The sequence below is a fragment of the Crotalus tigris genome, unplaced genomic scaffold (genome assembly GCF_016545835.1).
Source record: "Crotalus tigris isolate CLP2741 ecotype Arizona unplaced genomic scaffold, ASM1654583v1 scf7180000017668.6805642782:7212621, whole genome shotgun sequence".
Taxonomy (NCBI): domain Eukaryota; kingdom Metazoa; phylum Chordata; class Lepidosauria; order Squamata; family Viperidae; genus Crotalus; species Crotalus tigris.
This window is the reverse complement of record NW_024096554.1, coordinates 7,121,654-7,146,096: the sequence shown is the minus strand read 5'-3', so window position 1 is coordinate 7,146,096 and position 24,443 is coordinate 7,121,654. Positions and strand designations below refer to the sequence as shown.

The window sequence follows — 24,443 nt, the reverse complement described above, 5'->3', positions numbered from 1 at the left end:
GAAAACTTTCAGAGACAGTGACTTCGGTGTTATTGTCCACTGATATTGGACAGCTAAAACTCGCCAACTGATTTTTATTTTTATTTTGCAGGCAGAAAACGTCAGCACCTTTGGGTGGGGGGAGTCTCACCTGAAATCCTGCAGAGCCTTAACCAGTTCATGTAAATAAAGCCCATCAAAACAAACAGATAATGCCATTTGTTCAAAGATGTATTCCCACGTTCCTTTTAAAACCGCCTCTTCATTTTTGACCATGGGAACCAGCATTTTAGAGTTTATCTTCAATGAAGGATGCCTAACCTGAAAGGTCTACCTCTACCAGTTAGTTTACCTGTGCCAAGAGGCACTTTCGGCTCTACCCTGTGTTCGCAAAGTACTGTAAAGGGGGCTGTCAAAAAATCAGGTCTGGTCTCAACATATGACTATCCTAACTTACAGTGAAAATTCCTAGCTCCATTATGATTGTAAGACGAAGATTACCTGTACTAGAATAGAATAGAATAGAATAGAATAGAATAGAATAGAATAGAATAGAATAGAATAGAATAGAATAGAATAGAATATATAGAATAGAATAGAATAGAAAATAGAATAGAATAGAAAATATGGAATAGAATAGAATAGATAGAATAGAATAGAATAGAATAGAATAGAATAGAATAGAATAGAATAGAATAGAATAGAATAGAATAGAATAGAATAGAATAGAATAGAATAGAATAGAATAGAATAGAATAGAATAGAAAATATGGAATAGAATAGAACAGAATAGAATAGAATAGAAAATATGAATAGAATAGAATAGAATAGAATAGAATAGAATAGAATAGAATAGAATAGAATAGAATAGAAAATATAGAATAGACTAGACTAGACTAGACTAGACTAGAATAGAATAGAATAGAATAGAATAGAATAGAATAGAAAATATGGAATAGAATAGAATAGAATAGAATAGAATAGAATAGAATAGAATAGAATAGAATAGAATAGAAAATATAGACTAGATTAGACTAGACTAGAGTAGACTAGACTAGACTAGACTAGAATAGACTAGACTAGAATAGAATAGAATAGAATAGAGCTGGAAGGGACCTTGGAGATCTTCTAGTCCAGCCCCCTGCTCCAGTAGGAGAACCTACATCATCTCAGACAGGTGAATGTCTAGTCTCTTCTTTAAAAACACCAGTGATGGAGCGCCCACGATTCCTGGAGGCAAGGAGTTCCACTGGTTCATTGTCCTCACTGTCAGGAAATTTCTCCTTAATTCCAGGTTGCTTCTTTCCTTGACCAGTTTCCAACCTTTGTTTCTCGTCCTTCCCTCTGGTGCTTTGGTGAACAACCTGGCCCCCCTCTGCCTTGTGGCAGCCCCTTAGATACTGGAACAATGCTATCATGTCTCCCCTATTTCTTCTTTTCTTTAGACTGGCCAAACCCAAGTCCTGCAGCCGTTCTTCATATATTTTGGTCTCCAGGCCTTTGATCATCTTAGTTGCTCTTCTCTGAAATTTTTCCAAACTCTCAACATCTCTGTTGATATGGTGACCAAAATTGGCTGCAGTATTCCAGGTGTGGTCTTACTAGGGGTTTTTATAAAGTGGTACGAATACTTCGCGTGATCTTGATTCTATGCCTCTGTTTATACATGATAATGTTTCTAAAAAAAAACCGGAGGTACGGTCACAACTGTGACAGATTCACCAAGAAACACACTCTGTACAAACAGTACCCTTTTGACTAAGCTGCTGAGATAATCAGACAGATCTGTTCTGTGTCTGTGTAAATAAATGAGTCTGTATATTGACAGCGATGTATCTATCTCTTTCTCCAGAAACCCGCACGAAGATCCGAGGAAAGCTGTGTGCCGAAAACCAAATTATAAATTCAAACTGTCCATTCAAATTATAAATTCAAATTACAAATTCAAATGATAAAGTCTAGTCTAGCGAAAAGAAGGACCGGGGGGGGGGGGACATGATAGCAGTCTTCCAATATTCAAGGGATTGCCCCAAAGAAGAGGGAGTCAAGCTTTTCTCCAAAGCGTCTGAAGGCAGGAGAAGAAGCAACGGGTGGAAACGAATCAAGGAGACGAGCAACCTGGAACTAAGGAGAAACTTCCTGACAGTGAGGACAATAAACCAGTAGACCAGCTTGCCTACAGTTGTGGGTCCTCCATCACTAGGGACTTTAAGGCAGAGGCCCCCAACATTTTGGGCACCCGGGACCAGTTCTGTGGAGAAAGTTTTTTTCCACGGACCAGAGAGTGCGTGGTTTTATGTGCTGCCTGCAGCCCAGAGAGAGGGCTTTGTTTGTTTGTGTTGGCATGCCACGGTCCACGGATTGGGGGTTGGGGACCCCTGCCTTAAGGGATTGGAATAGTAATAGTAGTAAAGTTGGAAGGGACCTTAGTGGTCATCTAGTCCAACCCCCTGCTCAGGCAGGAAACCCTACACCATTTTGGACAAATGGCTGCCCAGTTTCTTCTTAAAAACTTCCAGTGTTGGAGCATTTACTGCTTCTGGAGGCAGGTTGTTCCACTGGTTAATTGTTCTCACTGTCAGGAAGTTTCTCCTTAGTTCTCAGTTGTTTCTCTCCTTGATTAGTTTCCACCCATTGCTTCTTGTCCTGCCTTGGTATAGGGTCTTCTGTTTGAGCAGGAGGGTGGACTAGAAGACCTCCAAGGTCCCTTCCAACTCTTGTTATTCTGTCAAATTCTGTTAATAAATAACAGTCAATGTGTTCTTGGCAAAACAGACACCCCGTGATTAAGGCTCAGCCTCCAGACATTTATTCTTCCAGTTTGCTCCTGAACACAAAGCAACCAGTAATTTGGAAGATCTTTCCAGCTTCGAAAAAAATGTAATAAAAACGCTGTAGACATTTGAATAGTTCGGGGTCCTTCTAATCCAAGGAAGCGTTTCTGAAAGCTACGAAGTTTGTTTGCTTGTCTATCGCCTTCTGATGAGCAGACTTATCTTCACGGACCACTCGCTTAGTGCATGTTTCTCTTCTCGGCACCCAGTCCTGACCTCTGCCCTCTTATTTTGTCCTGCACTTGTTTCCAAAGATGGAACCTACTGGATTAATCTGGAGGGAAAAAAATGAGATTGCGCCGCCTTACCCTCTCGTGAGAGCGTTCTCCGATCTCGATTCGGTTTTGCCCAGTGTTTCGAATCCCAAAGCTTTTTGTTGCTGCGAAGTTGAGTCGTGGTTATTTTCTTCTCCGGTCTTCAGTCCCTCTGTCCAGTCAAAACCTCTTTTTCCCCCCCACTATGTGGCAAAGTTTAAACTCCAACAATACAAAAACAGCGTCAGGCTCACTCAATCCCTCCCCTCGTCCAACTCTCCAATGGGGAAAAAGACGGTTAGCTCAGCGGGCAGAGAAGAAAAAGAAATCAGGCAATTGTAACTGGGACAAATTGGGTAACCATTATCTAAATAACTTTAGTCCACCCTGCCTGCTGTTTCTCATTTGAGTGGGCGCTGAGCTGAGAGGTCCAAAGTCTTCGGATGGGCTGTGTCACAGTGACCTTCCACCTACTTTTAGAAAATAATTCTCTCTCCCTCTTCCCTTGAGAAAACAACAATAGCGAGCTCATTAATTGGATCTGAATCCATCTCAGCGGTTTCCAAAGGCTCCGTAGGGCAAATTTATTGGGAAAAACACAAAACTGCACTGGGACTCTGATTTGCACTCAACTCTCGTCTTCTCGGTTTAATGCACCTGCGTGGTACAGAGTTGCTGTTATCAGACAGGTGGTTGGCACAGAAATTAATTAATGAACGAATTAATTAAAGTGACGAAAGAGCCCAATCCTTCTTCTCTCTAAGCAGCCGTAGGATTCCTTGGGGGTAATCTCCTGTTCCAACACGGAGACGCCACTTTCTGTGGTCTCGCACCTGTTGCCCGATGGCGGGTCCGGTTGGATGATGACCTGGTTTGGCATATTACCGTATAAATAAAGTTTGGGGGTAGTGATTCAATCGTTAGGCTAGAAGCCAGGAATCCACGAGTTCTAGTCTCGCCTCAAGCACAAAGCTACGCTGGGCGACCTTGGGCCAGTCGCTTTCTCTCAGCCCTAGGAAAGAAGCAGTGGCGAACCACTTCTGAAAAAAAAAAACCTTCTCAAGAAAACGGCAGAGACCTATCCAGGAAGTCTTTTGAGAATGGGACAGGATTGAATGGAAGAAAAAAATGATATAAAATATTATCAGAGTTGTCCGGTGAAGACACTAGTGCTTCTTAAGGTGGAACCAACTCAAAACAGTTGAGTGGAGGAAGAAAGTGAGAGGTATGAAGCTTCCTTATTCCAGGCACTGCGTTCAGTTCTCCTGAGGTGGCCTAGTTAGGAATCCTTTCCAAAACCTGGCATTATCTTTGCACGTATGATATAGAATAGAATAGAATAGAATAGAATAGAATAGAATAGAATAGAATAGAATAGAATAGAATGGAATGGAATGGAATGGAATATGGGAATAGAATAAGGAATAGAATAGAATAGAATGGAATGGAATGGAATGGAATGGAATGGAATGGAATGGAATAGAATAGAATAGAATAGAATAGAATAGAATAGAATAGAATAAAATAGAATAGAATAGAATAGAATAGAATAGAATAGAATAGAATAGAATAGAATAGATAGAATGGAATGGAATGGAATGGAATATGGGAATAGAATAGAATAGAATAGAATGGAATGGAATAGAATAGAATGGAATGGAATATGGGAATAGAATAAGGAATAGAATAGAATAGAATAGAATAGAATAGAATAGAATAGAATAGAATAGAATAGAATAGAATAAGGAATAGAATAGAATAGAATAGAATGGAATGGAATGGAATGGAATGGAATATGGGAATAGAATAGAATAGAATAGAATGGAATGGAATGGAATGGAATGGAATAGAATGGAATGGAATGGAATATGGGAATAGAATAAGGAATAGAATAGAATAGAATAGAATAGAATAGAATAGAATAGAATAGAATAGAATAGAATAGAATAGAATAGAATAAGGAATAGAATGGAATGGAATGGAATGGAATGGAGTAGAGTAGAGTAGAGTAGAGTAGAGTAGAGTAGAGTAGAGTAGAATAGAATAGAATAGAATAGAATAGAATAGAATAGAACTGGAAGGGACCTTGGAGGTCTTCTAGTCCAGCCCCCTGCTCCAGCAGGAGAATCTATACCAGTGATGGTGAACCTTTTAGGGACTGAGTGCCCAAACTGCAACCCAAAACCCACTTATGTATTGTCGGGTGCTGGGTGGGCGTGGCCCATTGGGTCAGAGTGGCTGCGTGGGATTAAAGACTGAGACTAAAAAGTTCAGTCAATCAATTCCAACTTTGCGACATCTTTTTTTTTCCATGAAAAGTTGAAATTGATTGATTGATTGAACCTTTGGGTTTTTTTGCACATGCCGGCAGAGGCCTAAAGCGAAAAGGTTTTATGAAACCCAGCTGAAGGCCTAGGACTGGGGCAACGGCGTGTGTGCCCACAGAGAAGGCTCTGCGTGCCACCTGTGGCACCATGCCATAGGTTCACCACCACAGACCTATACCATCTCAGGCAGGTGAATGTCTAGTCTCTTCTTAAAAATCTCCCATGATTTCTGGTGGCAAGCTGTTCCACTGGTTGATTGTCCTCACTGTCAGGAAGTTTCTCCTTAATTCCAGGTTGCTTCTCTCCTTGATCAATTTCCAAGCATTGTTTCTCGTCCTTCCCTCTGGTGCTTTGGAGAATAATTTGATCCCCTCTTCTTTGTGGCAGCCCCTCAGATACTGGAACCCTGCTATCATGTCTCCCCTGTTCCTTCTTTTCTTTAGACTATCCAAACCCAAGTCCCACAGCCATTCTTCGTATGTACATTGTGAGCAGCCCAACTCTGTTCAGACACTGCATTTGTACGTCTGTCCTTCACTCTCCTTGATATGTTGATGATGAATGCTCCAACACTGGAAGTTTTTAAGAAGAGACTGGACTGCCATTTGTCTGAAATGGTAAATGCCTGAGCAGGGGGTTGGACTAGATGACCTCCAAGGTCCCTTCCAACTTTATTATTATTATTATTATTCTCAATCATCGCACAGTCAGCCAGATGTTCAGACTGGATTTGGTATTTTGTCTACCTATCGAGTCCTTACCCAGGACCTGGGATAGGCAGATGTGGATGTTTGATGGTATTACAGGTATCGTCGCAGGATGGAAGCAGTTCCTAATAAGGCCGCCTTTTGCAATTGACTAATAGCGAATTTGTCAATGCCAATGGTGTTCAAGTGGTGCTCCAGTTGTTTTGGGATTGCACCCAAGGAGCCTATGACTATTGGTACTACCCTTGCTTGCTTTTGCCACAGTCTTTCTATTTCTATTTGTAGGTCTTTGTATTTTGTTATCTTCTCCAGTTCTTTCTCTTCTATTCTGCTATCTCCAGGCACTGCCACGTCCACTATCCAGACTTTTTTGTCTTTCTTATCGACAATTGTTAAGTCTGGGGTGTTATGTTGCAGGTGCTTGTCTGTTTGAATTCTGAAGTCCCAGAGCAGTTTAATTTTATCATTTTCTATGACTTTCTCTATTTTATGATCCCACCAGTTTTTGCTTACAGGCAAATGATATTTTTTGCAGATCTTCCAATGCACCATTGTTGCTACTTTGTCATGCCGCTGCTTGTAATCAGTCTGTGCAATCTTCTTGCAACAGCTTACCAAGTGGTCCACTGTTTCTTCAGCTTCTTTGCATAGGCGGCACTTACTGTCTGTTGCTGTCTTCTCAATTTTGACTTTGTATGCATTTGTCCTTAAGGCTTGGTCTTGTGCAGCCAGAATTAGTCCCTCGGTCTCTTTCTTCAATTTTCCTGCTCTTAGCCATTGCCAGGTTTTATTATTATCTGCTTTCCCAGCTATTTTTTTAATGTATTGGCCATGTAGTGCTTTGTCTTCCCATGCCTCTATTCTGTTCTTCATTTGGTCTTTCTTGTAGGCCAGTTTGGTCTCTCCAGTAGTTAGTAAGCCTTCCTGATATACTAATTTCAGTGCATCTTCATCATTGTTCTTCAGATATTCTTCCAAAGCCATTTTTTCTTCTTCAACCATCTGATGTACTTGTAGCATTCCACGCCCACCTATTTGCCTTGGTAGATAAAGTCTATCAATGTCACTGCGTGGATGAAGGGCATGATTCATTGTCATTATTTTTCTGGTCTGCCTATCCATTGCTTTTAGTTCTGCTTGAGTCCAGTCCACTATTCCAGCTGTGTACCTAATGACTGGGATTGCCCAGGTGTTGATTGCCTTTATGGTATTTCCTCCATTGAGTTTGGATTTTAAGATCTTCTTCACTCTCTTGATGTATTCACCTCTAATCTTTTTCTTGACTTCAGTGTGCTTGATGTTGTCAGCTTGAAGGATACCCAAGTATTTGTAGTATCTTCCTCATCCAGACTCTTAATGTTATTTTCGTGGGGCATCTTGATTCCTTCAGTTTTCACTATTTTTCCTTTTTTGATAGTAAGTGTGGCACATTTGTCCAAGCCAAACTCCATTACAATATCTTGGCTATATATACGGACAGTGTTGAGCAGCGATTCTATTTCAGATGATGTTTTTCCATACAGCTTCAGATCATCCATGTAAAGGAGGTGGGATAGTCTAGCAGATGTTTTTGATGTTTGATAACCATGTCCTGAGTTATTCAGTATTGTTGACAGAGGAAACAGTGCAATAACAAATAGTAATGGTGATAATGAATCTCCTTGAAATATTCCTCTCTTGATATTAACCTCTCCCAGCTTTTCACCATTGATCTGCAACTGTGTCTTCCATTGTGCCATCGATTTTTGCACAAATTTTCTGATGTTTCTACTTACTCCTGTTATTTCTAGGCACTTGATTATCCAATCATGTGGCAGAGAGTCAAATGCCTTTTTGTAGTCAATCCATGCCACATTCAGGTTGGTCTTCCTTCTCTTGCAGTTTTCCAAGATCATTTTGTCTATTAGGAGTTGATCTTTTGTTCCTCTGCTATTGGGGCGGTTTCCTTTCTGCTCAGGTGGAAAGAGATTGTTTTCAACTAGATGCTGTTGTACTGCATCAGCTACCACACCAGTTAGTAATTTGAAAGTTGTTGGTAAGCAGGTAATTGGCCTGTAGTTACCTGGTGTTGCCCCTTTTGCTGGATTTTTCATTATTAGGTAGGTTTTCCCAGTTGTTAGCCACTTTTCAATTTCTCCTCCTTGTAGTATATTGTTGAATTGCTTGGCAATGAGTGGGTGTATAACAGTTAGATGTTTCAACCAAAACCCATGCAGTTCATCTTCACCTGGTGCTGACCAATTTTTGATTTTCTTTGCTCTTTTTTCTACCATTTTTGTTGTTATTACTAGTTCTTTCATTTCAACTTCTGTTTTATTTGCATCCACCTCTTTTAACCAAGCCGCATCCTTGTTGTATTTCTTTGGGTTATCCCATATCTGCTTCCAGAACTGCACTGTTTCTTCCTTGTCAGGTACTGACTGATTCCTTGCAGTTTCTCCATTGATGGATTGGTAGAAACGTTTCTGATTGGATTGAAATTGGAGGTTCTGCCTATAGTTTGCAATTCGAGCTTCATATCTACTGATTTTCCTGGCTATAGCTGTTATTTGTTGCTTTATTATTTCCAGTGCTTCCTTGATCTTCCTTGTTTCTAAGTGGTATTTCTTGATTAGGTATTCTTTGGTCTTCTTGTTCTTCAGCTTCTTTTCTTTCATCTGTTCTAGCTTGCTTGCATGTGATCTTAACTTGCTGATCTTATTTTCTAGTCTAACCTTCCATTTTTGTGGTGCACTGTTTGTTTGTTTTTCTTTTTTGTTGATTTTACATCCCAGGTATTCTGTTATAACTGCAGCTGTGCTGTACATTAATTGGTTTGTTTCTTGCAGTGAATTGGTGCTTATACTTGCTATTGCAGTATTTGCATCTTTTAATGCTTGTGCTAGCTGTTTCTTTGGAAACAAGCTTCAATGCAGGCAGCCTTATTCTGTTGTTTTTGTGCTGTTCTAGATGCTCAGTTATTCTTTGTTTCAATTCTTTTATTTCTTTAGTTAGAGGGTTTTGTTCTTCCTGAGGAAGAGGTGCCTGGTTTCCAAATGAGAACAGTTGTATATCTCTACTGGATTCTTTCACTGCCAACTCCCCCTGGTTTGCCTCTACATTCTGAATTACTTCTTGTAAGGCTTTGATTTCTTTGCCCTGGGTAAACCTTTGCAGTTCGTCCAATTCTGTTTCTGTAAATACTTTATTTCGTGTTATAAATCGGCGTTGATCTGCTAGTCTCTGTTCTGTTATTTCTGATTCTGGATGTTGTTCTTTCCAGAACTGGTGCATTCGTTTTAGATATCCTCTTCTTGTTGGACTTGATCTGTAGTAACAGATCATTATTTCTTTGTTTTCCATCACTGTGTATCTGCGACGGGTAAACACCTTTTCTTCCAGTAGTTCTGCAGCTGCTGGCCCTGGTTGCTCAGCCAACAGTCCTGAGTCCTGTAACCATTTTTCACCAGATATCCAGGAACTCCAATATCTAGTGCGGACCTTGTTAACCCGGGCGACGTCCGAGCCGGTATGGCATTCTGCAATTTACGTCTCACCATATTTTTTATGGGAGAGACACTCTTTGTCTGACTCCTCTGATGAGACCTGTCCAGTATGGTTGAACCTCTGGCATAGCTCTCATCTTCCTCAGAGTACACAAGCCCCACAACCACGTCAAGGTAGTGCCTCACTGGGGGTGGTCTTATTATTATTATTATTATTATTATTATTTTATTGATCATCGCACAGTCAGCCAGATGTTCAGACTGGATTTGGCATTTTGTCTACCTATCGAGTCCTTACCCAGGACCTGGGATAGGCAGATGTGGATGTTTGATGGTATTACAGATATCGTCGCAGGATGGAAGCAGTTCCTAGTAAGGCCGCCTTTTGCAATTGACCAATGGTGACTTTCTCAATGCCTATGGTGTCCAAGTGGTGCTCCAGTTGCTTTGGGATTGCACCCAAGGCGCCTATGACTATTGGTACTACCCTTGCTTGCTTTTGCCACAGTCTTTCTATTTGTAGGTCTTTGTATTTTGTTATCTTCTCCAGCTCTTTCTCTTCTATTCTGCTGTCTCCAGACACTGCCACGTCCATTATTATTATTGTTGTTATTGTTATTATTATTATTGCAAATCTGGGATGGTAGGGAATGTCAGTTATTTTCTGGAGAAAATTAGTAGTGCTCTCTCATTTCCCTGTTAGTAAGATTATGTGCTGCCAGAGCAAATCAAGAGATCTGACCAGGTTACTGGTTAACTGGGTCAAACATGTTTTTGCAAACAGAGGATGGTCTCTTTGATAGTTTTAGATTTCCAAAATTAGCTTGTTCAGAAAAAGTCAGGCTGCTAATCTGGGTTATTAGACAAGGTATGGAACATTTTTTGATGAGCAAATGATGGCAAATCATAGACAAGCTGAAGATAGATAAGAACTGTAGAGAAAGAAAAGAAGAATCTGCTACCCATGTCTTTACTGTTACTATTCCTGCTGCTACTAATAGTAGTAACAATAATTTCTTTTCTCATGCTTAGCATTACAGTCTGATAATTCAGATTAGCAGCCTGACTTTTTTTCTGAACAAGCTAGTTGCAAGAAGATGCTCTCCTGATCAACGCATCTGTTACTCTCCTGTATATATATATATGTGTGTGTGTGTCTGTTGTGTGGGCAAGAACTGGCAATTTTGAGAAAAGCAGATCGCATTACTAATGCAGTTAGAAAAACTGGAGATACAGAGAAGGGGAAAATTGCACAAAACCGTAAACATGACTGCACTTAGGAAAAAAGGGAAGAGGGCCCCACTGGTGAATAAAAAGTTAATCCAGCCCAATGTGTAACGTACTGCAGTAGTAGTAGTAGTAGTAGTAGTAGTAGTAGTAGTAGTAGTAGTAGTAATAGTAGTAACAACAATAACAATAATAATAATAAAGTTGGAAGGGACCTTGGAGGTCATCTAGTCCAACCACCTGCTCAGGCAGGAAACCCTACACCATTTCGGACAAATGGTTGTCCAGTCTCTTCTTAAAAACTTCCACTGTTGGAGCATTCACCGCTTCTGGAGGTAGGTTGTTCCACTGGTTAATTGTTCTCACTGTCAGGAAGTTTCTCCTTAGTTCTAGGTTGCTTCTCTCCTTGGTGAGTTTCCATCCGTTGCTTCTTGTCCGGCCTTCAGGCGCTTTGGAGAACAGCTTGACTCCCTCTTCTTTGGGGCAGCCCCTGAGATATTGGAAGACTGCTATCATGTCTCCCCTAGTCCTTCTCTTCCTTAAACTAGACATACCCAATTCCAGCAACCGTTCCTTATATGTTTTAGCCTCCAGTCCCCTGATCCTCTTTGTTGCTCTTCTCTGTACTCTTTCTAGAGTCTCAACATCTTTTTTACATTGTGGTGACCAAAACTGGATGCAGGATTCCAAGTGTGGCCTTACCAAGGCCTTGTAGAGTGGTATTAATACTTCAGCAAATAAGAGCAGCAAATACTTATTTTTCTCACTGCATCCAGCCAGGGACCCAATTCTTTGCTGGGGAGGGAGGGTTCACCAGAATGTCTTCAGGGACATTGGAAAAAAAATATTCTAGACAGGGGTCAAATAAAGCCGCTTGGATCTGCTTCAAGTCAGTTCTGTCTGGGCGAATCCTTGCAAATTGACTGAGACAGTATCAGTTATATGAGAAATGTTTGACTTTGTAACTCCTAGGACAGTGATGGCGAACCTTTTAGAGACCGAGTGCCCAAACTGCAACCCAAAACCTACTTATGCATCGTTGGGTGCCGGGTGGGTATGGCCCATTGGGTAGGTGTGGCCCATTGGGTGGGCGTGGCCCACTGAGTGGGCGTGGCTGCGGTGATAATGGCAGACTGGGACTAAAAAGTTCAATCCATCAATTCCAACTTTGCAAGATCTTTTTTTTCCCGCGAGAAGTTGAAATTGATTGATTGAACCTTTTTTTTTTTTTTTGCACACGGCAGCGGAGGCCTAAAGCGAAAAGGTTTTATAAAACCCAGCTGAAGGCCTAGGACTGGGGCGACGGCACGCGTGCCCACAGAGAGGGCTCTGAGTGCCGCCTCTGGCACCCGTGCCATAGGTTCGCCACCACAGTCTTAGGAAGTGGCCAGGATCCCTGGGGGTGTTTAACTAACCCCCCTGTCTGCTACATTAAGCCCCTCAAGAGCTCCTGGGTCATGAATGTGGTTTGTTTACATTGACTGCCCCCTCTAGGGATGAGGTGGTTCTACCTCGAATAAGGCCACTGCTGGATCCAACAGTTCTGGACAATGTTTGCCCATTCTCCAACTGAATTTTCTGGGAAAAGTCTGAGAAAGTGGTCAGATTGCAGCTTCAAGGGCCCTGGCACAAGTGGATTACCTGGACCTGCATAACAGCGATGGCATTGATTGTGCTTGTTGATGACTGTTGTGTCCTGAGCCTGCAAAAGCAAGGCAATCTCTCCAGCCCTTAGGAGGTCGCAGTGGGCCAAATGCCCACCCAAACATCTGAGAGACTTTGTGAAGTTGCTGTCAAATCATGAGGGCCCTGTTCATGAGGCTCCTGAATAACGGAACTAACCCATGGTAGATTATTTTGTATTAATTTTGATTTCGGATACATTTATTGCATTAAGAAAGTTGAAGGGTTTTGCCTGAGGGCAGACTCGAGTATTCCACACTCCTTGCATTTGATCAGTGAAACTATATGACATTCTTCCCACTGTATGACGTACATGTGTGAGCACAAGTATGTTCCATCTAGGGGGGGAGGGGTGTTGTGTCCTGAGCCTGCAAAAGCAGGCTCGGGGTGTTGCATTGGCCCAGGCATTCCAAAAGCTGCCCAGGACCAGACAGAGCGGCGCCAGCCTTGTGCGCATGCGCAAGGTACGAAAACGCTCTGTTCGCATTGGCTGACATTGTCCGGGTTTCTGGCCATATAAAAAGGCCTGCGTGCCTTTGTTTTTGTTCGGTTGTAGAGAAGAGGAAAATAAAGTGTTTGTTCAGCGTCGCCATGTGTCTTCATCATTCGCCCGCAAACGAAGTATACAACAATGACTGTTGACAAAGACTGAATGATGCAACTGTCCTGGCTCTTTTTGATCTCTCAGCAACTTTTGACACCGCAATCATGGTATCCTTCTGGATTGGGGGGTGCGGGGCAGTGGTCAGAAGTAGGAGACATCATGTTGCCGTTGTTCCTTTTTACTCCGCAGCCAGTTTCAGCTGCTCTTCGTGAGACAGAGCTGTCTCTAGCCTGTGGCCTGGGATTGTGAATGGCCATATTGCTCAACGCTTTTATCTGTCCTTTTAACAGCTACAGGACACCTTTGGGGAAGGTCATTCCGTCAACAGTGTCAAGTATTCTCAATATGCTGATGATATCCAGTTGTACATCTCAGTCCCAGGTTGTGTAAGCAACGCTTTCAAGACCTTGGCCCAGTGCTTGGAAGCTGCGGATGGGGAGGAACGGGCTTCAATTCAGTCGTGACAAGTCCAAATGGTTGTGTGTTCCTTTTTCTTCTAGTACCGTGAAATGTCTGTCTTTAGGTTCTGGATGAAGCGGCCCTTTCTCAGGACAAATCGGCAGGTAACCTGGTGAACTTTCACAAAGCAGGTGACTGTTACAGCCAGGAAGTCCCTTACCTAGATTCATGTGGTGGACTAACTAGTTTTATGTATCTTGAGATTAGATAGGGTAGGAACAAGTGGCAAAGGCTACTTCCTGCAGGTAGAACTAAGGAGGCTTAAGTCTGCCTCAATAGGCTGAGGAAGAGGACAAAGCCAACATCAGAGCAGAAAGCAGGACGTGGCAGAAGGAATAGGAGCCAGCCGTTTGCTGCAGCTGCCAAAAAGGCCAACACGGTGCTAGGCTGCATTGACAGAGGGATAGAATCAAGATCACGTGAAGTATTAATACCACTTTACAAGGCCTTGGTAAGGCCACACTTGGAATACGGCATCCAGTTTTGGTCACCACGATGTAAAAAAGATGTTGAGACTCTAGAAACAGTACAGAAAAGAGCAACAAAGATGATTAGGGGATTGAAGGCTAAAACATATAAGGAAAGGCTGCTGGAATTGGGTATGTCTAGTCTAATGAAGAGAAGGACGAGGGGGGACAGGATAGCAGTCTTCCAATATCTCAGGGGCTGCCCCAAAGAAGAGGCAGTCAAGCTATTTTCCAAAGCGCCTGAAGGCAGGACAAGAAGCAACAGATGGAAACTAATCAAGGAAAGAAGCAACCTGGAAGTAAGGAGAAACTTCCTGACAATTAGAACAATTAACCAGTGGAACAACCTGCCTCTAGAAGTTGTGAATGCTCCAACACTGGAAATTTTTAAGAAGAGACTGGACAGCCATTTCTCCAAAATGGTATAGGGTTTCCTGCCTGAGCAGGTGGTTGGACTAGATGACCTCCAAGGTCCCTTCCAACTTTACTACTACTACTACTATTATTATTATTAAGAGGCTGCCAGAGCAGGTTTGCATCATGTTTGATGCCAGTGAGGAAAGACTCTTGAGTATTTGTCTCAGAGCCTGTTTCCAAGAACAGTGAATTTTCCAGAATGGGCACTGTCCTATTTATTATACATTTCTCAGGCACTAATTCTCTATTTGAGACTTATAGATATACTTCTGGAATGAATACAGGCTTTTGAAAATTATACTGTTAGCAAGTCCATCCCACATGGCTTGTCTGGTCAAAAAGCCTATCATTCTGATGCTAAGATAGGGTTCAGTAGATGATAAGATTTTGATCTATTTTTGGTTCACCAAATAAATCAACGAGGATGTCAATAGTTAATAGCAAACACAACAAAACAATTCTTTTTTCTTAACCGGGAATGGGTTTTTCTATGGACAAAATGTCAACTCTGTTCAATTCTGACCTTCAAAATTAATGGGTTCAGAATTCTTTATAGAAGCCCCAAGTTGGATGACCTTTAGAGTCTAGCATAAAATAAAGGTAATCCTTCAAATGTACGTTGCCTATATACCTATATTCCTCTAAAGTATGCAGTACTTCAGCATTGAGAGGTGTCTTCCATATACACAAAATGCACATCGCTGCTATTTTCAAGCTGATAAGCTTCTAAGAAATCCCAGAATTTCCCAGAAAGCAAAGTCTGAAAATCTGTAGACTTGAGGACAGATGTGATAAGATATGTCTCATTGCCTGCCCTTGGGTCACCAACTATTGCTGTACAACTAACCTACTTCAAAAATATCAACTTTGTCAGATTCTGAAGGCAGAGCCTGAAGGAGCTCTGACCGAAGATTTGCCTACATCTTGGCTGATTAAGTGTACTTGAAGTAATCCCTGACAGAGGAAGGAGAAAGTAGATGTGTTGATAAAAAGAAGCCAATCTTATCTTTGGATAACCAATCCATTGCCTTACTCCTAAAGATAATTACATAAGTAGACGATGCCGGCGCCAGCACACTTGTCAAAGTGCCCCTTGCACCCCAATCTTTGCCCTATTCAGCCTCACCCTGATCACAAGTGCTTTACTCATCTGTTCTCCAAGGTTACTTTAGAGAGAGAAATCAGCAGCTGCTTGACTTTACTTCGATGTGAGAAGCAGCAGCTAGAGCAGTGGTTCTCAACCTTTTTAATACCGTGACCCCCAACCGGTCGTAAGTCGAGGACTACTCAACTGGTGCAGCACCGTTTGCAGAATGGGACTTTTGGCGGGCTCAGCAGGGCAAAGACAGCCTGGACAATTCCTATTGGCTTTGGAAAGCCAATAGAATTAGACTCTATTCAAGAGAGTCTCTTCTATTGGCTTTCAAAAGCCAATAGAATAAAAGGGAGGAGCACAGCTAAGGAAAAGGGGGGAAAAAATGGCGGGCTGCGTTGTTTGGCGACCCCCGTGAAATGATCGTTCGACCCCAAATGGGGTCCCGACCCACAGGTTGAGAACCACTGAGCTAGAGAAAACAGCTCCTTGCTTTTGTGTCTTTGGCTACATGATTCCTGCTTTCCAGAAAAGTTCAACCATAAACAAATTTTTAAAGTGCAAAAAAAAAATTACTTATTTCTAAAGCACCAAAACAACATCTAAAACAATCCTTTTATACAATTACTTTTTGCTCATCTGGTTTTTGTCAGGATTTTTCATCTGAACTATTGCAGAGTTGCCACAATTAGTAGTCGTAATATTTCTAAAGTAATGATCTAATAATAATAATAATAATAATAATAATAATAATAATAATAGTAGTAGTAAAGTTGGAAGGGATCTTGGAGGTCATCTAGTCCAACCCCCTGCTCAGGCAGGAAACCCTATACCATTTCGGACAAATGGCTGTCCAGTTTCTTCTTAAAAACTTCCATTGTTAGAGCAATTTTTCTTAAAGTTTTTTTTTCCTCTCAGCACCCCTATTTTTTTTAAATTATAACTTTTGTTTATATGGATTACATTTAACAACATTTACCATATCAAAAATTAAGACTGACACATTCACTGCTGCTATGGCTTCTCATGATTATTTGATGGAATTTTAATATTGTATTATTTTTCAGCATAGCTTAGTAAATAATTTTGATTTTAAGGAGCCCTGGGATGGTCCTGGGAATACCCCCATGGATCCTAGGAACAACCTGAAGAAGCACAGCTCTAAAATATCACAAAGTAGATTACTTTGTTTGTATATTCATTTAGAGGGATGTTTGCAGTGCAAAGATGTACAATAACAAACCTTTCACCTACATATCTATTTTAGTAGGGTAGCTGTTTTAGTCTTTTGCAAAAAGACCTTGTTAAATTGCTCCTGGATTTGAACAACTGGCCGGTCATGTGCATCCTTTTCGACTATTGAAAGTGTTCAAGTTCTGGTCATTTGGCAAAACATAACTACAGTCCTTTTGAATGTGTATGTTTCCAAATATGCAGTGAGAAATTGTGAGAATGGGAAAAGGTAAAAAAAAAAAAATACCCCTTGATTTATATTGCAAACTGGTTTAATAAGTTAACTCTTAAGTAATTTCTTGCTGTTTTAAATACAGGTAGCCCTCGACTTATAACAGTTCCTGTAGTGACAGTTCAAAGTTACAACAGTGACGTATGACCGTTTTTCACTTATGACCACTGCAGCATCCCTGGGGTCACATGATTAAAGTTCAGACACTTGGCAACTGACTCATATTTATGATGGTCGCAGTGTCGCAGGGTCACACAATCCCCTTTTGCGATCTTCTAACAAAGTCAACGGGGAAGCCAGATTCACTTAACAACTGTGTTACTAACTTGATCACTGCAGTGATTCATTTAACTACTGTGGAAAGAAAGGTCGTAAAAATGGGGCAAAGTTCACTTAACAAATGTCTTAGCAACAAAAGGTTTGGGCTGAATTGTGGTCATAAGTAGTTTTAATCTGTCTTTGATTCTGTGATACCAGGAAAACACAAACATAAGAAAGAAATGCATCACAGCATAATAAAAATGTAAAGCATTGTCCAGTTTTTTGTTCTCCATGCTAGTCATGCTTAGTTAACTCCAAAACAAATATAGTACGTCTGCTTTTGCACAAAAAACTACATAAACAAATAGCATGGATGCATAAAAGCTAAGTTTTTGTTCTATTGAGAACAGCTATTCGCAAGCTGTTTACTTTAGATTTCAAGACACCAGTTGTAACTTATAGTTTGCACAAGACATTTTGTAGCTGGATGTTAATATTCATGCATATATCCTAAGTGCATAAATATGCCTCAGATTTATCACTGCCCAAATGTGAATATAGCATAGCTTTAAACTAAGGTGTACTTGTGCAAATCCTCACTTTTGTTTAGAGAACTATAAACATATGAATACAAATCCATTTATATGGATGTACATTAAGTAAGAAATAGAAAAGCAGGCTGAGTTCATATGCACCAGAAGATTCAGTTATATAATGTGTTTCTTTCTCACTCAGGCACGTGTAATGCAACGCCTGTATGTGTGTGTGTCACATCGACTCAACCTGTTGGCAAACCCTGATTTGTCTTTTATTGGAAGAGATCTGTTCTGTTCTTTCTATTTTTAAGTGACTAAGAGGTGTTTGGCTGCCATGGGAATGTGGGGAGAACAATGTGAGCGGCTCAGCAGATGGATAGGGTAATACAGTGGGTGAGAATGAAAGGAACAGAACAATACTGCGGTGTGAATCTTCTTCTAGCACATGTACATAGCCATTTTCCTCAGAATGTCTGGCTGGGTTTTAGGATGGTTAGATGGGACATGTGGCTTTTCCGTTAAGAGTGCTGAGAAAAAAAATTGACAACTATAAAGGCGAGGTGGAAGGAAAGAGAGATGCCTTGTTGTCTTGGTTTGGAAGGTGATATTTCATACTCCAGTTCTAAGACACAGTAGAAGCCTAAAGGGCCATTTCCAGCTGTTTTAATTTCAGCATTCAACAAACATAATAATGATTCCTGCTTCCCCCAGTTTTTAGCAGAAAGGCTTTTATTGAAGATACTGCCAATTTCCTACTATTGTTGTTTAAAAGGTCTTGCATTGACTGATCAATTTGTGGTTGGTCTGTGGGTTTTATACTTTCTGCCTCTTGTGGCAGACTGCTCAGGGATGCTTCAGCCTGGGTGACAAAGAAGTAACACAGCATTTAATAATACTTAATTTTGCTGTACAAATGATGTGCCATCTAGTTGGTGTCAATTCTTAGTGACTACCGATAAACCTTTTCTATGAAGTGGGCCTTCAGGTCTTCTCCAATGGTGCACCCAGGACTGCTATAATCAAGTCCATCAAGCTTCTGGCTGGTTCTTCTCTCCTTTGTTTTCCTTTTCATCTTCCCCACTATTATTGACTTTCAAGAGAGTTAGATTTCAATAATTTGAGCCTGGGCATCTGAGACCTCTGGATTGATTTGTTCCATGGTATTCTCAAAAGTCTTCAACACTAAAATTCAAATGTGTCAATACACTTTCTACCCTTTTTCAAACTCCAGCTTTTTGTGTTCATAAAGCCACTAAAATAAACACTGCCTGCACGATTCCAATTTTGATTCAGTCACGTCAGATTTTTTTTTTTTGATACTCTGACTTTCTGAATTATCCATCACACACATGCAATAATCTCTCTTTTTCTTTGGCCTTTTCTAAAGCCTACTTGAACATATGGCATATCCTTTCTCTTCCAAGATCCAGGGAGGATCAAAGATGACACATCAACATATCCAGAAAGGGGCAGGGGGGAGCAAGAACCCGAAGTTATTCTGTCTTGCAAGGGTTGAGCTGGAGCCAATTCCTCATCTAGAGTGTCACCATTTCCAGGCACTTGGTCAGTACTTCAAGAGTACCATTTGACTGGCTAGGACTGGAGATTTACATCAGTCATCAGCATACTCAGTATATAGGTAGTCCTCGGCTTACAATCACAACTGGGGCCAGAATTTCAGTTGCTAAGCAAGGCAGTTAAGTAAGTCATGACAAATTTTATGACCTTTTTTGCCACAATTGTTAAGCGAATCACTGCAATTGTTAAGCGAATCAGTCATTGACTATGCTTGTTGGAAGCCACCTGAGATCACAAAATCGCAATCACATAACACTGCATTCACCATTCTGAGCTATCTTGATGCAAGGAAAGTAAATTTTTCCACACATTCTCTCTCTTCACCGATTTCTATTTTGAAGTTTCCTTTCCTTGCAATGGCCATGACTTTGGTCTTTTTGACGTCCAGGAAGAAACCAAAATTCTCACTTTCTTCTTTGATTTTCTTGATCAGATGTTTGATTTCTGAGGAAAGAGTTGAATCATCAGCACATCAAAGATCACTGATGTTTCTTCCACCAACCTTTCCCCCAATTCTTCAAGGTCTAGCTTCCTCATGACCATTTCAGCATCCAGGCTGAATCAGATGTTTGATTTCTGAGGGAAGGGTTGAATCATCAGCACATCAAAGATCATTGATGTTTCTTCCACCAACCTTTCCCCCAATTCTTCAAGGTCTAGCTTCCTCATGACCATTTCAGCATCCAGGTTGAATAAGAAAAGGGAGAGAATGCAACCTCGTCCCACTTGGAAGCCCAGCAAAGGAGCATCTTCCCTGGGAACATTTCCTCATAATCAAGAAGCTACTTGAGTAATCAGCCAAATGTTTCAAATTAAAAAAAAAATAGACCAGTTGCCATGACTCAACTTTCAGATTTCCTCATGAGGCATTTCTCTGAGAGCCAAGGGAAGAATGGGTTCAGTCTTCCTGGTTTTGACGACTCAGTGGAGAAAGAGTTAAAAACAAAAGCTCTTGCAGTGTTCCTTGTTTGAAATTTCCTATAAAACTGCCCACAGCACGGGAAGCCAGCTGTTACCACACCTCAGGCTCGGCTTCAACCGACGAGCAGCCGCCCGCGTGCCCAAAAAAAATTTCCCGCCTTTTCCCCCTCAGCTGGCAGTGCGCATGCGCCAACCTTTCTTGCGGCGATTGGGGGGGAGTGTCTTGCTCTCAAGTGGAGTGGGCAAAAAAAATAAATAAATATCCGAGGTCTAGTCTCGCGAGACTTGCCTCCTTTCTCCTCTTTCCTCCCCCTCCCTCCCGCTTGCGTCTCTCAACTCGATGTCTTCTCTCGCTTCTTTAAAGAGATTCGACCAATCGCGAGGGGAGGCTTCCTCACCTGGGCGGGCGCGCGCTCGCTCGCTGGCCGGCCGGCTCGCGCGGCCCCCTTTTCCCAGCGCCCCGGCCAATCCAGAGAAGGGCTCGCGAGCGCGCGCCTCAACCCCCAGAGCAAGCCGTCCAATCGCCAGGTAGAGAGTGGGTGGATGGGGTGGCCGCGAGAGCGCCAGCCAATGGCGAAACGGCGAATTGGTGGGAGGAGGCTTCCCCTCCCCACAGTTTCTCCCTGGCGCGGCCGGGCGCGCGCAGGCGCTTCGGCCACGCCCCCTTCCTCTCCTCATCTCGCCTCTTCGCGTTTTTTTACCTCAGGGCCGGGCTGAGGGGTTTAGGCCTCGCGTGCAGCCTCGGCCTCGCGTAGGGCGGCCAAGCCGGGCGATGACGACGCCACTGCGGCTTCTTCTTCTGAGGCGGGTCCCTCACTAGGCGCCACGGAACGCGAGCCCCAGCCTCCGCCGCCATGCCGGCCAAGAGGAAACTGGTGCCGCCGGCCCTCAACATCACCCCCACCATCGCCGAGGGACCCAGCCCCACCGGCAGCGGCGAGGGCGACGGCTCCGAGTGAGTTGGGCTTGAGCCCCGCGTGGGTCGGAGTGAGGCGCCGGGTTTGGGTCTGAGGGGAGCGGGCGAAGGAGGCGAGGTATTTGTGAGGGGGGGGGGCGGGGAGCGAGAGAAAAAAAAGGAGGAAAATTTGCTCCCGGAAGGTATTTCGGAGTTGTGGGGAGCTGCTGTGAGGCGAGGAAAGGTCGGGGGAGCCGCTGGGAGGGAGGACGCGGTCGGCCTTTGGAGGAGCATCTCGATCCACGAACGGGGAGGGGGGGCTGCCTCAAGGCGAAGCCCCGAGAGAAAGGTAGAGCCGCAGGCGGTGGAGCAGCTCGGGTGCTGCTGGTGGTGGAGAATAGAATAGAATTATTAGCATTAGAATTATTAGCATTAGAATTATTAGCATTAGACAAGACAGGATCAAAATAGAACAAACAGGGAGTTTGGAGGTCTTCTAGTCCAACCCCCTGCTCAGGCAGGAGATTGGCTGTCCAATCTCTTCTTAAAAACCTCCAGTGTTAGAACACCCACAGTTTCTGGTGGCAAGCTGTTCCACTGGTTAATTGTCCTCAGTCAGGAAATTCCTCCTTAGTTCTAGGTTGCTGCTCTCCTTGATTTAGTTTCCACCCGTTGCTTCTTGTCCTGCCTTCAGCTGCTTTGGAGGATAGCTTGACTCCCTTCTCCTTTTTGGCAACCCCTCAAATATTGGAATACTTTATTGGTCTTTAGGGTCCAGGAAAGGGTGGATGGGGGTGTTGGGATGCGCCCCATGGGAAAGAGGAAGGAAGTCCTTCCAGGCAGATTCTTCTTCTGCCCTGAGATGGTCCGGAATGCCAATCAAGGAGAATATTTCTAGCTCAGGGTTGAAATGAGGTGTCTCTGAGGATGGTGGTTTTCTTGCCGACATTTCAGGAGACCCAAAATGGGATAATAAGTGAACTGACACTTATGATGTTACCTAGTTTGGGTCATGAGACGTGGGCAAGAAAGCCACCCAGCTCAGAGAGTGCCAAGGACCCCACAGCCCTTCTCCTTCCTCCTCTTCTCCACTCTACAAACCTTGCTCTCTTCTGGCACTTCTGATAGTTACCTAGCTTGGGTCATGAAATGCCTGCAAAAAAAGCCACCAAGCTCAGAGGACTAAGGATCCCACACCCACCCACCCTCCTCCTCCTTGTCCTACTTCTCCACTCCACAAACCCAGCTCTCCTCTGGCATTGTTGATGTTATTTAGTTGGGTCATTAAACACTTGCAACAAAACTACCAAGCTCAGAGAGCACCAAGGACCCCACAGCCATCGTCCTCCTCCTCCCCATCTCCTCCATTCCACGAAACCCCCCCCACTACCTTCTAGCATTGATGACCATATCTAATTTGGGGCCCTCTGCGTCTGAAATGGAATAGCATCTCCTATAGCTGCGGTTCTCAACCTGTGGGTCGGGACCCCATTTGGGGTCGAACGACCATTTCACGGGAGTCGCCAAACAACACAGTCCGCCATTTTTCCCCCCTTTTCCTTAGCTGTGCTACTCCCTTTTATTCTATTGGCTTTTGAAAGCCAACAGAATAGACTCTTGAATAGAGTCTAATTCTATTGGCTTTCACAAGCCAATAGGAATTGCCCGGGCTGTCTCTGCCCTGCTGAGCCCGCAAAAAGTCCCAGTCTGCAAACGGTGCTGCATCAGTTGAGTAGTCCTCGACTTACGATCAGTTGAGTAGTCCTCGACTTACGACTGGTTGGGGGTTCACGACATTAAAAAGGTCGAGAACCACTATCCTATAGGTTTAGGATCTCCTGCCATAGGCTGGGGGTTGGACTAGAAGATCTCCAAGGTCCCTTTTAGCCCTATTATTCTATGTTCTATGAAAAACTTGAAAAGAGAGGAAGGATGCAGTGGCCGCCTAGACCCGGTGAAAAGACCAGCAAAATCAAGTAACAATTCATTTAAAACCAATGAAACAGGTTATTTTGTCACCTCATATTTGCTGGCCAAATGTTCGTAATTAAGGGAGGAAGAAGATTTTGCTTGATACATCTCTTGAAAGAGAACAGTGTTGCCACCACTTTTGGTCTACAGTATGTTCAACCACAGTTGTGGGTGAAGTCAAGTTGTAATTCCTGATGAACAGATGTTGGAGAATGGAATGCTTCCAATCATGTTTGACAGATAATAGAGATGTTAACCTAAGACAGAAGCAGGCTGTAAGACCTCATTCTGTTGATCAGGTTGGAGCACTGGGGGGGGGGGGAGAATTTAAAGGCTTGTATGTCTGCTCTTAAAATAACCTTGGGAAAACTCTGCCCGAATAGATCCTTGTTTCACTGCTACAATTGAATATTGTGCAATAGTTCATTCTATAATAGCTGAAAAGCTGCCTATCACAACTTACATAGAGTTTTAAAAGATGTTTTCATTTTCTTTCAGCATATTTTATAGGACATGCTATTCTTCAGGCTCCTTATAAATGAAATGCTGTTCCAGACCATTTTTGCTCAGATAAAATGAGGCATTCAAGCAATGTGTAAAATGCATTTTACAATATTACAAAACAAGAATCGGAGAAACAATTTATTATAGTTGAAGTACTGATACACTATAAGGCGACGAATGAACTGGCAAAGTAATGACTGGGGAGACAGAAGAAGGAGAATGTTGGGTGTTTAAAACATAGTACTTTGCAAGTTTACTTAGAAGCTGACTTTTTAATCCAATGGGCCATACTCCCAAGAATTTGTACTTAAGGTTTTAATCTTGAAGAGGTCCATGATTAGGGGGAACTGAAAAGGTCTGTAAGAAAAACGTGAAGCTTCAACTGACAGGGCAGTGATATTCAAGACTTTTCACATGTAGAACGATTTGTGTTGAAATGTGTTTTCATAAATAAGTTGAAGTGTTGTTAGTAATAGGGGTGAGGAACAACTGTCAATGACCTGGAAAGGCATAATTGTGATGAGAGATGTTAGCCATATAAAGGATGAAGCCTATATAGAAATGTGGGCAATTAGCAAAAAGAATGAATGAATACAGAATAGAATACAGAACAACAGAGTCGGAAGGGACCTTGGAGGTCTTCTAGTCCAACCCCCTGCTCAGGCAGGAAGCCCTGTGCCATTTCAGGCAAATGGTTGTCCAATCTCTTCTTAAAAGCTTCCAGTGTTGGAGCATTCACAGCTTCTGGAGGCAAGTTGTTCCACTGATTAATTGTT

The 24,443-nt window shown here is 42.6% G+C and overlaps 2 protein-coding genes across 4 annotated transcripts in view; one reads left to right on the top strand and one right to left on the bottom strand.

Moving 5' to 3' along the window:
• The window catches only part of CREB3L3 (cAMP responsive element binding protein 3 like 3), a 30,030-nt gene extending 26,683 nt beyond the window's left edge, over window positions 1–3,347 (bottom strand). The window contains exon 1 of one of the 2 annotated variants that reach the window (XM_039337201.1): window positions 3,122–3,347. The gene's annotated coding sequence lies outside the window, so the exon portion shown is untranslated. The remainder of the gene's footprint in view (window positions 1–3,121) is intronic. The other variant, XM_039337200.1, reaches the window with a different exon arrangement.
• Window positions 3,348–20,807: 17,460 nt separating this feature from the next.
• MAP2K2 (mitogen-activated protein kinase kinase 2) overlaps window positions 20,808–24,443 on the top strand; it is a 56,410-nt gene continuing 52,774 nt past the window's right edge. Inside the window, exons 1-2 of one of the 2 annotated variants that reach the window (XM_039337197.1) lie at window positions 20,808–20,825; window positions 21,004–21,252. In XM_039337197.1, coding sequence (XP_039193131.1) covers window positions 21,152–21,252 — 101 coding nt within the window. In that variant the 5' untranslated portion in view covers window positions 20,808–20,825; window positions 21,004–21,151. Of the gene's footprint in view, window positions 20,826–21,003; window positions 21,253–24,443 lie in introns of those variants that run through there. The other variant, XM_039337199.1, reaches the window with a different exon arrangement.